Source organism: Pelodiscus sinensis, chromosome 4, assembly GCF_052426305.1.
Source record: "Pelodiscus sinensis isolate ZL-2025 chromosome 4, ASM5242630v1, whole genome shotgun sequence".
In the NCBI taxonomy this organism is placed as follows: domain Eukaryota; kingdom Metazoa; phylum Chordata; order Testudines; family Trionychidae; genus Pelodiscus; species Pelodiscus sinensis.
The window spans coordinates 127,697,270-127,712,464 of record NC_143055.1 but is presented as its reverse complement, the minus strand read 5'-3'; the positions used below and the strand labels follow the sequence as shown (position 1 = coordinate 127,712,464).

The window sequence follows — 15,195 nt, the reverse complement described above, 5'->3', positions numbered from 1 at the left end:
ATGACTGAGAGGGAGAAGACACTCCCCACATTTCCATTGCACACCAGAGCCTGGGGGGGGCCCAGTCTAGAAGATTTTGTTCATTCTAGCCCCCAGGGTGGTAGCAGGGGGCACCAACAGTGGCTTCCCAATGCTGGGGGTAGCCCTGAGCCTCAGGAGTTGGATCCAGGCAAGCCAAGAGCTGCATGCAGCCCCCAGGCCTGAGGTTCCCCCACCCATGCTGTAAAACTTTACACTTATAAGCTTCAATGGTCTACACAAACAGTGGTATTACATTGATGCTAGTTTGCTGATATATAAGTAGATACAACACATGCTCGGAAAAGGACAAAACAGAGGTTGTAAGAAGAAAATTAATCAATGGGAATAAGTTATGAGATATAAGACTTAAAAACAGGTATGCCCTGCCTTATCTTAGTCTTAACTTGGTTTTAAAGCAGTGGTTTTCAACTTTTCTTTCGCAGATCCCAAAAAAATTTAAAATGTAGGTGCTGACCCCTTTGGAAATCTTAGACACAGTTTGCAGTACTCCCCCTGGGAACTATGGACCTCAGGCTGAAAACAAGTGCTGACGGGGGTGGGGGGAGGAGTGGATGCTTTAGTATGTTCTAGCAATGAAAAATCGATTTTATTTTTAACAATTTTTAAAAAGTACTTGTGGACTAATCTTCCACAGCTGTGCAAAGCTTGCAAACCAGTGTATTTAGAGCTTAGTCTTACATAAACTGCAAACTGATTCTAAAACTCTTTCAAGTGGGGAGTTTGTCTTCCTGGTACAGAACCCAGCATTCTATGGCACTATTGTGATGCTGCTGCATTGACCATATAGGCAAATATTTAAAGTCCAATGGCCGAGAGATATGAGACAGAAGGCTTTTCCTTTCTGGAGGGTATTTAAAAAAAATTCTGACCATTTATCTCAAAAATAAATATTGCTTGCATTTTTAAATATATTTCCATCTTTGTATATTTTAGACTTTCACACACAATTATTCTGGTTTTATTTTCAGATTTTGGATGATGAAATCAGTGCAGATTTTTACATAGCTGTTCCTGAAATCATAACAAAGCTGCTGCCTTTAAAAAACAAAATAAGAAGAAAATTTCCAAAGGCTAGCAGAAGTAAGGCATTTTCTATTATTTCATATCACATTCATATAGTTGTATTAAATATTAAGCCCTTGAGCAGGAGCTTTCTCATAAACAATAGCCTGTTCATTAGGAAATGAAGCTGTGTACAATGTATATATGGAATGAAGTCTTTACTGACAAGGTAGAGTACCCCTTTAAAAAAAATAAGTACCTCCAGTACCTACAGTTTTTAGACACACACAATTTTTTTCTACCATTGCAACACATTTGTTTAAACAACTTAATTATAGCTGGGCAGGTGATGAAATGTTTGGGTGTAAAAAGAACAAAAAAAATAAAGCACTGTAAAACTTAAAACAAAAATTCAGTTTTCTCCCAATTTTCTCCCAAAAGTGTTGACGTACCCCAGACTTCTTTCGAGTACCCCTAAGGGTTCTCATACCACTAGTTGAGAAACATTGTGTTAGAGGAACTTCACTGAGTTTGATTGTGATTTGAAACCAGTATGATCTTTGAAAAATCTGGTACTTTGAGCCAGTTCTTCATCTTAAAAAATTTGAGTTTAGAATTAAGACTTGTTTTGTGTAAACTTTTGGGAACTATGCTGCAGGAAGCCATGTACAGCAAGAAATCTATGTAGATAAGTACACTTGGTCACATACATTGAAACTTACACATTGCAAAGATCTGAAATGTGTCTATAATCAACTTCAGCTTATATCAAAGAAAATGTTTTCACTAAAATATAGTTAAAATGTGTGTAAATTTTGGGTAATCACTTGCACCATAGCTTACCAGCTATTTGTATGTTTTGCCCAATTTTAACCCCCTTTGAATGGCATCTGTGTCTAACCTATTTCTTTTTCACAATTACTTTCTTTGTCTGTGGGCTTGTTACTTCATGATTCTAAAAATATACCCTCTCTGGGTATCAGCTCTCCCACTAGAACAAACACCATTTTCTAAAATGTCTTTCTCCCTGACCCTCCTTTGTTTCCAAATGATCTTCATGGGTTAGTTCTGACATGATCCAAATTAAAATGCTATGCTGTTCAAACATTGAGTGTTTTTCTTGCTAGCTATCGTAGTTAAGCACCGAGAATTCCAATCAATATCATTTCCTCAACTTTTAATGTTTTCTTCCCTCTCCAACTATCTGCACAGTGTATTTACAAGCAGGCAGGTAGACATCTGTGCTCTTACATAAATATTTGGAGCAAACTACTAACCTGTCAAAACCATAACAGACTTTTCCAGGTAGGCATTAGAATAATGAAGCCTATATTGTACTCTTATGAAATTATTCAGTTTCTAGTGTAGTAATGCCTGATTTCTGCTACAGCCAATAAAAAAAGTGGGTAAAATAGAGTTTAGATTTCAAACAAGTATATTATATGAGAAACCATTTAGGCCTTTGTAGATGAAATCCAGTTAGCTGAGCTACAAATTTGATACTGTTACCCTGGGCTTGAATAAAGACATTAACTGGCTAAAGCATTACAAAGCCAATTTTTCCTGCCTTTGACATCGGCTTTTTCACATCAAAAGCTATGAATGGGATACATCCAGCTCACTTAATTAGCTTCTTTAACACAAGTCCTACAATTGACAGGTGGTACTTTTGCTGTTGTATATTTGGATTTTCTTATTTCTACTCCAAGTCGTGATGAAATCCATCTTATCCACAAATGCTCACGATACTATATATTTTTGTTAGTCTCTAAGGTGCCACAGGACTATGCGTTTTTGAAGTTACAAACTAACATGGCTACCCCTCTGAGACTTTTACGCTTTCTTCTTAGTAATAGGAATGGCTGTACAGCATCCATCTTGACTGGATTGAGCCAGCACATTGTGTAAAATGTGTAATACTGCAGCATACAAGCTATATTTTAAGCATCTTGTGATATTTTTAAAATATACAAGTTTGGTTTGTGTATTGTGTTTGCTTGTTTAATTTCAGTTTGAAAATAGAATCTTCCAGATCAGATCTCTAATTGATGTACTGCTCTACTTCAGGCTTTTCATCTTGAATTATCTTGATAATAAAATGGTGAGGCATGTAGGAGAACATAATTTGTTGGACAAAAGTCAGCATGGTTTCTGTTAAGGGAAATCATGTCTTACTAATGTATTAGAGTTCTTTGAAGGGGTTAACAAACATTCAGACAAGGGGGATCCAGTAGATATAGTATACTTAGATTTTCAGAAAGCCTTTGACAAGGTCCCTCACCAAAGGCTCTTGTGTAAATTACATGGCCATGGGATAAGAGGGTAGGTCCTTTCTTGGATTGAGAACTGGTTAAAAGACAGGAAACAAAGGGTAGGAATAAATGGTAAATTTTCAGATTGGAGAGGGGTAACTAGTGGTGTCCTCCAAGGGTCAGTCCTGGGACCAATCCTTTTCAACTTATTCATAAATGATCTGGAGAAAGGAGTAAGCAGTGAGGTGGTAAAGTTTGTGGATGATACCAAACTGTTTAAGATAGTCAAGACAGAAGCAGAGTGTGAGGGACTCCAAAAGATCTCACCAAACTGAGTGATTGGGCAACAAAATGGTAAATGAAATTTAATGTGGATAAGTGTAAAGTAATGCACATCGGGAAAAATAACCCCAGCTATTTGTACAGTATGATGGGGGCTAATTTGGCTACGACAAATCAGAAAAGAGATCTTGAAGTTATTGTGGATAGTTCTCTGAAAACTTCCACACAGTGTGCAGCGGTGGTCAGCGGTGGCAAATAGGATGCTAGGAACTATTAAGAAAGGGATAGAAAATAAGACCCAGAATATCTTACTGCCCCTGTATAAAACTATGGTACGCCCACATCTTGAATACTGTGTACAGATGTGGTCTCACCTCAAAAAAGATATTTTGGCCTTGGAAAGGGTTCAGAAAAGGGCAATTAAAATGATTAGGGATTTGGAACGGGTCCCATATGAAGAGAGGTTAAAGCGACTGGGATTTTTCAGTTTAGAAAAGAGGAGACTGAGGGGGGATATGATAGAGGTATATAAAATCGTGAGTGGTATGGAGAGGGCAGATAAAGAAAAGTTATTTATTAGTTCCCATAATAGAAAAACTAGAGGACACCAAATTAAATTAATGGGTAGCAGGTTTAGAACTAATAAAAGAAAGTTTTTCACACAGCGTGTAGTCAACCTTTGGAACTCCTTGCCAGAGGAGGCTGTGAAGGCTAGGACTACAACAGAGTTTAAAGGGAAGCTAGAGAATTTCATGGAGGTTAGGTCCATAAAAGGCTATTAGCCAGGAGATAGAAGTGGTGTCCCTGCCTCTGTTTGTCAGAGGCTGGAGAAGGATGGCAGGAGACAATTCGCTGATCATTGTCTTTGGTCCACCCTCTCTGGGGCACCTGGTGCTGGCCTCTGTCGGCAGACAGGCTACTGGGCTAGATGGATCTTTGGTCTGACCCAGTACAGCTGTTCTTATGTTCTTATGATATTAGGGCTGTCAAGTGATTAAAAAAATTAATCGTGTGATTAATTGCACGATTTAAAAATTAAATTTGCAATTAATAAAATGCCATTTATTTAAATATTTTGGGATGTTGTCTACATTTTCAAATATTGATTTTAAATTACCAGAGAATACAAAATATTCAATGCTTACTTTACTTATTACAAATATTTGCATGGTAAAAACCAAGAAATTCCCCCTTACAAGTACTGTAGTGCAATCTTTTTATCATGAGTTGAACTTACAAATATAGAATTATGTACAAAAATAACTTTACTCAAAAACAAAATGTTAGAGCCTACAATCCCCTCAGTTCTTGTTCTTGTTTAGTCAGTTGCTCAGACAAACAAGTTTGGTTATGTTTGCAGGAGAGAATGTTGCCCGCTTTTTGTTTACAAAAGTCACTTGAAAGGGAGAACAGGTTTTCTCATGGCACTGTTGGAGCTGGTATGGCAAGATGTTTGTGCCAGATGCACTAAGGATTCTTGTGTTGCTTCATGCTTTGACAACCATTCCAGAGGACATGCATCCATGCTGATGACTGATTCTGCTCAGTTAATGATCCAAAGCAGTGCGGACCAGCACATGTTCATTTTCACCTTCTAAGTTAGATGCCACCAACAGAAAGTTGATTTTCTTTTCTGATGGTCTGGGTTCTTTGCTTTCCATATTGGAGTAATGCTCTTTTAAGACTTCTGAAAGAATGCTCAACATCTTGTCCCTCTCAAATTTTGGAAGGCACATCAGGTTCTTAAATCTTGGGTGTGGGCGGTAGCTGTTTTTAGAAACGGCACATTGGTACCTCCTTTGTGACTTGTCAGATTTGTAGTGAAAGTATTCTTAAAATGAATGTGTGCTGGGTCATCTTCCGAGACTGCTGTACACGAAATATATGGCAAAATGCAGGTAAAACAGCATTTCTCCCCTCAAGGAGTTCAGTCACAAATTTAATAAAAACATTTTTTAACAAGCATCATTAGCATGGAAGCATGTTCTCTGGAATGGTGGCCAAAGCATGAAGGGGCATACAAATGTTTAACTTATCTAGCACATAAATACCTTGCAACACCAGCTACAAAAGTGCCATGTTGTATACTGTTCTTACTTTCAGGTGACATGGTAAATAAGAAGTGGGCAGGATGAGTCACCGTAAATGTAAACAAATGTGTTTCTCTATACAGTTGGCTGAACAAGAAGAAGAAGATTTAAGTGGACTTGTAGGTGTTAAAGTTTTACAAATGAAAGTATTTTAAGTGAGCACTGTACTCTCTGTATTATGTGTTGTAATGGAAGTCAATACATCTGAAATGTAGAAAAATATCCAAAAACGCAATTGCATCTCTTTAATCCGGGAACCCTGGGAAATGGGGTATGCTGGATTAAAGTTTTTGCTGGGCTAGAGAGGGTTCAGTGTAGTCTAGGCATGAGGGGGTTGGGGCACTTACCTAGCATCCTGCTACTGGGGGGTGCACATCTGCCCACTACTCCCATGCACCACCCCCTGCTGCTGTGAGAGTGCAGGGAAAAGACACAGGGGAAACATGTTGCTGTGCTGCTGCCCCCTAGCTGAAAAGGGGGACTGGCAGCGCACACAGCCACTTCCTTCTCCGTACCATGGGTGTTCCCAGATTAGGGATACCCAGAGTATGGAGGTTCAAATGTATTTAATACTTTTCAGTTGCTGTTCTATTTAAGTGTGATTAACATTGTAATTAATCATGAATAATTTTTTGAGTAAATTGCAGGCGTTAGCTGTGCTTCATTGGCAGCTCCACTTTATAGTTCTTGCTGATAAATTACACCATTAATCGAGCTATTGCTATGCAATAATTAGTGATTAAAAGTACATAGGCTCCTAAAACAACTCCATCTAACCTAGGTTTGACATAAATGCATAGACTATGGGTCCACTGGGGGGCCTTGACCCTGCCCTCAGCATCTTGCAGCAAGGATCCCAGGATACTGTACTAGATGTCGAGGAGGAGGATGGATTCTTGATTACTTTATTGCTCAAACACATCACATCCCTTCAGAGGGAACATGTTTCACTCTCTCAGTTTGGTTGTACTAGATGCATAGATGGGTCACTAATACTTCATGACATCTTGTTTTTCAAATTAGATTCTCTGGGCCGTGATATCCCCAAAATGCTGGAACTCTTTAAAGCAGGCCATGAGTACATGGTAGAAGAGGAGAATTGTATCGAGACAAGAATAGCAACGGTATGCTATACAAAGATTTTTTAGCAAATAATTAATTTATTTTGCTTTATTATTCAGCACAGCAGTTAATAATTTACTGAAAGATACACAATATGCCTTTGGTAACTTGTATGTTTTGTAGCTTTTCAGGAATGTTGGTCACTAACCAGTTAAATACATTGTGCTGTTGAATTATTTAAGTTAGAGCAGTTCCTGTAAATCATTAAACCTCTGCTAATATTAGAGTTTCCCTATTTAAAAAATTAGGAAAGGAAGTTATGCCTAGCTCAGTGAGAAATGAAAACTGTCATAGAGTCATATAATATATGACAATTTTCCACCATATCTTAATGGAAAGTAATGCTAAATGAAACCATGGGATAATAAAATATTTCTGAGACCTCTATTCTAAGAAGATTCTTTGGGAACAGTATTTAACTTCATTACTTCTGTATCAATGCCATTTAAGATTTTGCACTTGAATAAAAGTTCTTCCACAGTAGACCAAGCTCACAGTAATTCATATTTTGACTTTCTGGGTCACTGATCATTTTGATTTTTTTTCTTAGTTTTAATTTTCAGGGTGTTTACTGTTGGTGTAAAAAAAAAAGTCCCCACCTTTTTGCATAGGGAAATCCAGAAGTACTTGTTTCATGTACCTTTATATATACTATAGGCTTCTTAGGGCATTTAAAGTTTTACACTCTCTCTCTCTCTCTTAAGTATCTTTGTTAATTTTGGATACTGTTTGCTATATCATATAGTACGTGTGTACATTGGATACTGTATGCGTGTTTTTAAACTTGATTTCTCTTACTATGGCTTTATAATCTCTTCCATGGTTTTCAATATTCCTTTTCTTATCTGTTTCTATTACCTTTTCTGCTCTTGAGTTCGGTGTTTCTGGTCTATCCTCAAGATTCTCCCTCTTCTCCTCTCCCCTCCCCTCCCCCATTTTGTTTCTCTTTAGCTGTCTGCCCTGTCTGACTCCGCTTTACTTGTACTGATGCCAGCAAAATTAAATTTACAAGATTCTTTATCCCTGGAACTTTATCTTGTAGTGTTTCTAGGATCAAGAATATCACAGTCTACTTGGAGGGTTCTGCATATCTGTCAGGATTTGTTCCACTTCTTAATATTTTGAAAATGAAGTTCCATGAAAATTTTCCTCCTGAAACTTAATGTAAATTTAATAGAAGTTGAAAATTCCCTTTGTTAAACAGTTTTTTCTTAAAAGTTAGAGTATTGCTCAGAACAGCTTATCATGTCTCATACAGAATATGGCTCGGATTGTTAGTGCCTCTGGAAAAGGGAGCAAAACGGGTCAATGGCACATTCACGTATTGCACTGGTGCCTAAGAACCCTGATTAGGGCCTCTTTGTGCAAGGTTTTGTACAAACGCATAACAAAAAAATGTCCCAAGGAACTTGTCTAAATACAAGACAACAAGTGGACATAGAACAGACGGGAATTCCAAAGTAACAATGAAATAATTGAAAACTGTGCAGAATTTGGGACTCTTTAAGAGATGGTAGGGAACAAAGCCCTCCCTGTTCCTTAGGAAAAGGATGAACTCAGAAATATGGAGCTCTCCGCACTAATCACTGTTTATCCTTTCTGCTCTGACTCACGTTTGCTGCAGATTGCCTATGTGAGCCTTGCAGCTTATGGCTAGGTTTCCCTGGGGCTGCTAAGCAACAGCCTATGTTGGGGATCCAGAAACAATTATGAAACTCCAAACCTAAATAATTCTCACCTAGGCCTCTGTGTGGAAGGCCAGATGATCAGCAGGAGACAGTATAAGCATCCGACCCCAGCCGCATCCTGAAACCTGACAGAACCTCTTTCACGTGGAGCTCTGGGAGAGGCCCCATCAGTTGATACTGGGAAAGAGACACTGCTGTGGAAGTTGCATCTCTCTCTGTAACAGGGTGACAAGATTTAGGATGCTGCATAGAGATTCAGGACTCTTCTCCTGAATAGGGCTGTTAAGTTTGTTTAATCAGCTAATCAAGTAGTAGATTAGTCAATAAAGGGGGAAACTGCAGAGCTGCAGTCGGGTTAGCTCCCGGGTCGGGAGCTAACCCCCCGTGGCTCTGCCTTTTAAATGTAGTAACAGCTGCCTGGCTCTTCCTACATTTAAAAGGCAGAGATGCAGCAGGGGACCATTAAAAGCATTTAAAGGCAGAGGCGCCTGGGCGCGAGCTGGGACAGCTGATTCCTGACTCATGCCTGGTCCCCCACTGTGCCTCTGCCTCTCGTGCCCCCCTCAGAGACGGTACTGGGGGGAACCGGCTTTTAAGCTGGCTTCCCCCGCACTGACTCCTGCTCACCTCACACCACTGCCTCTTGCAGCCAAGGCGGGGGGAAGTGACTAGTCAAGTAGTCACTCGACTACCCGATAAGTATATGTGACTATTCGACTAGCTGCTTACATCCCTACTCCTGAACCTGTCTTAGTCTCAGGTGCTAGAATCCTGCTTAGAAGGGTATGTTCTGCTGACTCTCAACGTGTATCATACCATTGAACTCTTACCTATACCTGAAATGCACCCCAGTGTTTACCCTAGTGCAGCTCCACAGTGTCATGTACATCTGCTCGCTACAGGCTGAACATCCTAAATCCGAGACTCGCTGGTCCAGCAAAATCTGTGGTCCAAAAGGACCACAGATATTGCTGGATCAGCGTCCTGGTGATGGGAGTGCGAGCCCACCGGGAGTCCAGCAGCCAGGAACCCCTAACCAAGCAAGGCAGCAGCGGGGAACAGGGAGCCCCGTCCCTGGTAAGCCCCAGCCGGGCAGTTCACAAGCAGGGATGATGGTAGCCCAGCGAGCCCCGTCCCTGGGGAGCTTGAGCCAAGTGGGAGCAGAGCCCAAGTCCTGTGGCTCTGGAGCCCAGTGGCAGTGGGGCCGGAGTGGAGCCAGCTGCAGAGAGGGGCAGCGTGCTAGGAGGTCAGGGGGCAAGGGACATTCCCTGATCAGGAAAATTCCCTCATTTGGCACTGGTCAGGTTCCAAAGGTGCTGGACCAGGGAGTTCCAACTTGTACTACATTTAAAAAACCTGACATTTAAATCTTGTGAGTGATAACGTAATTGCAAACTGCAACAAAGGCTAAAGCTGTACCATATTTCCAGCCCACTTATCAGCCAGGGTGGCCTTTCTCGAAGAGAAAGCGTAAAATGATCTTTGCTGAATGAAATTGTCCATTAATTTGTTCTGACCTATCATTCCTTGTAACATCACTCTTCCATACAAATCAATAGTTGTGATGTTTTCCAACCTAATAAATGAAGTGTTTGATGGGAACCAGAGAAGATGACAGCTGTGTTCAGTTTGCAAAATTTAGAGGATGGAACCTGAGATGCAGCAATCATGTGTTCCTGTTTTCCTCCATCTCCCAAAAGGGCCCATTTAGATATTATAATCCTTCCAGCTGCAGAGATAGAATGGAACTATCTTTGAATGGGACTTTCTTTAAGATGGGTAGATTGCTGTGGATAATACCATACATTCCCCTTTCTCCAAAGCTGTTTGCTGTGTCACAGAATTCTTAGCCTTTGCGATCTAATGAGTGAAACCAGGAATTTAACTCAGGTCTCCCTTTTTCCATACAAAAAAGCTGTCAGAAGGTGATGTGTAGGACAGAGGGCTAGTTTCTGTACTGTATGTTTTGTAGCTTCAGGGGGTAACCAAATTAGTCTGTAACAGAAAAAAACAACAAATGGTCTAGTAGCACTTTATGGACTAATGAAACATGTAGATGGTATCATGAGCTTTCGTGGGCACCTCACCTTCTCCTCTCCTATTTATTTCGAGTTCTTATATCCCCAACTCATAACTTCGGTCACCTAAAGAAGTGGGCTGTGCCCATGAAAGCTCATGATACCATCTACATGTTTCGTTAGTCTATAAAGTGCTACCAGACCATTTGTTGGGTTTTTTCTGTATGTTTTGTATGAGTTTAATTTCCTTGAAATAGAAAGTTATAAATAGCCTGTTTCAAAGAATGTGTGTTACAGCAGCATCATTTTCATTGATAGAATTAAAAATTTTATTGCTGTTTTCATAACAAATTATTGGTTTCCTTGGTTTGTAACTAGGCCATAAAAATTTGAATAAAATGAATACAAATAAGTGCAAGTGACGCTAGTTGTTTACAAAAAAAAAGGAAGTAAAAAAAAAATGAATAAAAGAAAATAGAATTAAGTCTGAAAACTCTGCTTCCACTTCAAACTCATACCATTTCCCCTCTCCCACAGTAACTTGACTTAAGGCCATGATGATTTTCTTTTAAATTTAGTAGATATTTTTTTGCTTTATAAACTTGTAAAAAATCTAGCTGCTGCATTTTGTGAGTGTTGGCAAGACAAGTCCTGGTTTATATTATGTTATGTTGTCTTTGGTAAGACCTGAAAGAGGAGACTTTACATTGAATTTTAGTACCTGGTTGAGCTCTTCTTTCTTTCAGGTCTCAAATGTAAATGTTTGTCTTCACTTGGAGTTATTCAGGATTAGCTACATTAAATAGGAACAGGGCTGTCTTATTTTGGATTGAGATTAACTACATGTGTGGACATTCAGGACTAGTTCTGAATAACTGCATGTATAAATAAACCCCCTTTTGTGAGAAGTAGTGAGCCTTTTAAAATGATTTAACTTCAGTGGGAGTTGAAGGCACTAGCACAGTGGTCCCCAGTGCGGTGCCTGCGGGCGCCATGGTGCCCACCGGGCCATTTCTGTGCACCCACTGAGTGATTGGGGCCGGGCACGTGGTGTATGGGCGGTGCCAGCCCCTGGGTGTGCGCAGCGTATGGGTAGCCCTGTCCCCGGGGGCATGACGCAAGGGCTGTGCTGGTCCTGGGCGCACGGCGTATGGGCGGTGCTGGCCCCTGGGCACACGGCACAGGCGTAGCACTAGCCCCAGGTGCACGGCACAGGGCCGGCACCAGCCAGGGTGCGCAGCACATGGGTGGCCCCGTCCCCGGGCGTGAGGCGTATGAGCGTCCCAGACCCTGGGCACGTGGCACAGGAGTGGCACCGGCCCCAGGCGCACAGCGCGTGGGCGATGCCAGCTCCTGGGCGTGTGGCAAAGGAACAGCGCTGGCCCCGGGAGTGTGGTGCATGGGTGGCGCCGGCACTGGGCATGTGGCATATGGGTGAGTGGCCCCGCCTCCGGGTGCCCGGCAGCCCCAAAAGGTTGGGGACCACTGCACTAGCATCTTAAATATTTCTTGTTCTTAAAGGAGTTTTCAGCTAGAACTCTTGACAGCATTTATAAGAGCGTAGATTAATTACTCTTATAGAAAAAAGCAATAATGCCTCACACAGAAGAGACAGGAATAATTTCTGAGGTTGTGTTCCTCCACAGGTCATTCCAAAATAAAGCCATCGGTACACTGCCTAGTTCACTGGGGCTAAACACTGCTGCCCACAAGTCTAATGACAGCAGTGTGAATTTCCTACCTTCTCATTATTTGATTATGGGGTATAATTTAGCCTTTTACGATTAATGTAAGGCAATCTGCTTGCTTTGCGCTGTAATGGTATTTGTAGTTTTCTAGCCTTAGGCAAAGTGTAAATATCCCAGTGCCAGCTGCTTGCTCAACCAATGGAACAGCTGTTTTCCAGTAGAAGCCTCTGTCTGCATTTAAGCTAGCCAACTCTGCAGCTGTAATGAACCATCAGTGCAACTCTATCATGAGAGCAACAACAGGGGCAATCATGTGGACAGGACTCAAATGTTTTTAACCATTCAGCATAAGGTAACACAGCTTCTATTATTGCTACCATGCAAAATAAACTGAGGTTAGAAAGTTTGCTGGAATACACAAGGCCTTTATTCTGATGCCTCAGTACTCCTTAACATTTAATTCAATCTTATTTTAGTTCTTCCTTGCTCCAGCATGCTTCCAAGACGGCAAGCATTTTCATTTCCTCATATAATTTAACTCTGCTTTCAGAGCAACCATTTGTACTTGTTTAGTTATTTTATCCTACATTTAAACCTTTTGGCGCAACCAGACTTGCATGACAGTCAGGCTTCTACAGAAACCATGCTCCCTCCCATGTGCTCCTGCTGGCTGCTGTGTTGAGTCTCCTTTTGCACCCATCTCCAAAGGGGTGGTTCAGATCCATGAGGAATACAGGAAAATAAGATTGTGCCAGCCAGCTCCGTGTTCTCTCACTTGCCAATATTCTCCCAAACACACGTTTGCAGCCAGTGGAATGGCACTGAAGAGTGGCAAGCAGCAATAGAGGGGCTGTGGTCTCAGGGAAAAGAGACAATGTTCTGTTCCTGTCTCCTCCACGCCCCAGTGGATCTGAGTTGCCTGTGCTTTTGGCAGTAAAGGGGTTGTTTCAGCCCCTGCTCTTCCCTCTATAATGAGATATTTGACTATTCTCATAAAGGAGTTTTATTATGCTGCACTCCTGAAATGAGGGAAAAAAATCACTTACAAGTAGGTCTCTTAAAGCTTACTATCAAAAAGGCGCAATTAATGTTTCATACCAAGACGACGTACAGGAGCACTCTTTAGATTTCAGCATCCAGAAGCTTTTCATGCGCTAAAATGAAAATAATAAATCTGGTTTCATTTTAAACACATGTAGAAGCTGGGTATGATAAATAAATTTTGAGTAAAAATGTCTACAAGAAAGAGAAATACAGCATAAATGCTAAAGACCCGAATCTGAGAACCTTCCACGGGCAGAATTCTTGTTAAATTACATTAGTGTTCTGCATGAGTGAGGATCTCAGGTATGGGTCCTTAGCGTTTGTGCTGAATTTGTTTTTCTTATCCAGTTCTCAGTCGAGGTTCCTTCTGATATAACATCATGTCTGTAAATCCAGCTAATGTACAGTGAGAAATTAGCCAGCTTTCTAGTTTGTCATCAGACATCAAACAAATATGTACCATGACATAAGCTGTAAATAATCACACTGTTTTGGGGGCGAACACTTTCTTTTTTAATTACCAATTTTTAGTTGAAGCTCTTTTAGCCTGCCCATTATTAACATCACTACAATTCTAATTATTTGAGAACTGCTATCTTTATTTTTTTTAAGGCAGAGCTCTTTTCATAAGGTAAACGGTCATAGAAAAACTGAAGACTGGAAAATGTATTGGTTAAATTGACACTAATGCATGTTTGCTCTAGACACCTCGCTCAGAAAAAAGAGCACACAATAAAATGGAAGGTGGATTGGTTTGCTTTGCTGTGTTTGGCTCCCTAGTATGGATTATTGTGGGAATGTATCTTCTGACGTGCATTGCTCTCCTATATTCCGTGTGCTGCAAAAACAGAAATGATGACTGTGAGACTGAGGGCCAGGTTTTACCTTCTTTAGAACTCTTGAACATTGTATGAAATGAATTTGACTGAACAGAAAGTGATTGTGAGTGGCAACTGTGAAGAAAGCAAAGCTCTTTTCAATGAAATGGTGCTCTGTATTTATCTTTGCTTTTAGAACAAAAGGCATGGGAACTCAGGTGAGTATGATCAGACTGTTAGACACTGGAGAGGAGAGAGTAATTAAACTGCTGTGAATTAACTATAAAAGCAAGATGCAGTATCTAGAGTTTTGGGGCTGGGAGAGCAGGAAGGGAAATCAATCCTCTCTGTTTGTAATTTAGCACCAAAGAGCTAAACAGCTCTACCTATGCATATAGCTTTTTTTTTGTGGGATGTTCCATTATTTTTTCCTTAACAAGATACCCATTACTAAGCTCCTAAGAGCACCCCATATTTACCAAAAACTTCCTCCACAAATCATATCATAATCTGTAAAATGGTTACATGGATTAAAAAAGGGTTAGCTTAGCGTGTTTGGGGTTTTATATTTTTGGTTTTTTGCTTGTGAATCACTGATAAAACCGTGGCGCCTTTGGAGCCTTTGGGGAAAATGGGTATTTACAGGAGGGATGTCAGTTGTAGTAAGCAAAGGCTTTATTGATGGAGGTGATCCATAAAGTAAACAAAATGGCAAATTTCACTCCAATGCAAGAAAGTTGATGGAAATTGACAAAACCTGAAGCACACAATATCTTGTCAGAAATCTTGCAAGCATTTAGGTTTTGTAAAATATATTCTGAATGAAGACCTACTATTTCATATTATTGTTAAATTATATAGTATACACAACTAAACTTTTCCTCTTTGAGAATATTTGCAAAACCTATTTGCTAACAAAGCTCTAAAAGTGAAATGCATTCATAAAGTGCTATAGACTATGAAGCAGTTGCAAAAGTATTTGTTTTCCTTGTGTACCATAAAAAAACCAGAAGGTAGTTCCCCCAAACATAATGTAAAACAAATGAATTTTCATGTACCCTTTTGCCCCTGAAAACTGCAAGCTCTCCTCTGTATCTAAAACTCTGCCTCCTTTATCAGAGGTATGCTATGTAAATTAATATAATCCAT

General features: G+C 40.4%; 1 protein-coding gene across 3 annotated transcripts in view; it reads left to right on the top strand.

Moving 5' to 3' along the window:
- Nucleotides 1–15,195, top strand: part of MRPL1 (mitochondrial ribosomal protein L1) — a 39,519-nt gene that overhangs the window by 10,751 nt on the left and 13,573 nt on the right. For all 3 annotated transcript variants that reach the window (XM_075929457.2, XM_075929456.2, XM_089778124.1), the window contains exons 6-7: nucleotides 1,011–1,122; nucleotides 6,692–6,792. In XM_075929457.2, the coding sequence (XP_075785572.1) occupies nucleotides 1,011–1,122; nucleotides 6,692–6,792 (213 nt within the window). The remainder of the gene's footprint in view (nucleotides 1–1,010; nucleotides 1,123–6,691; nucleotides 6,793–15,195) is intronic.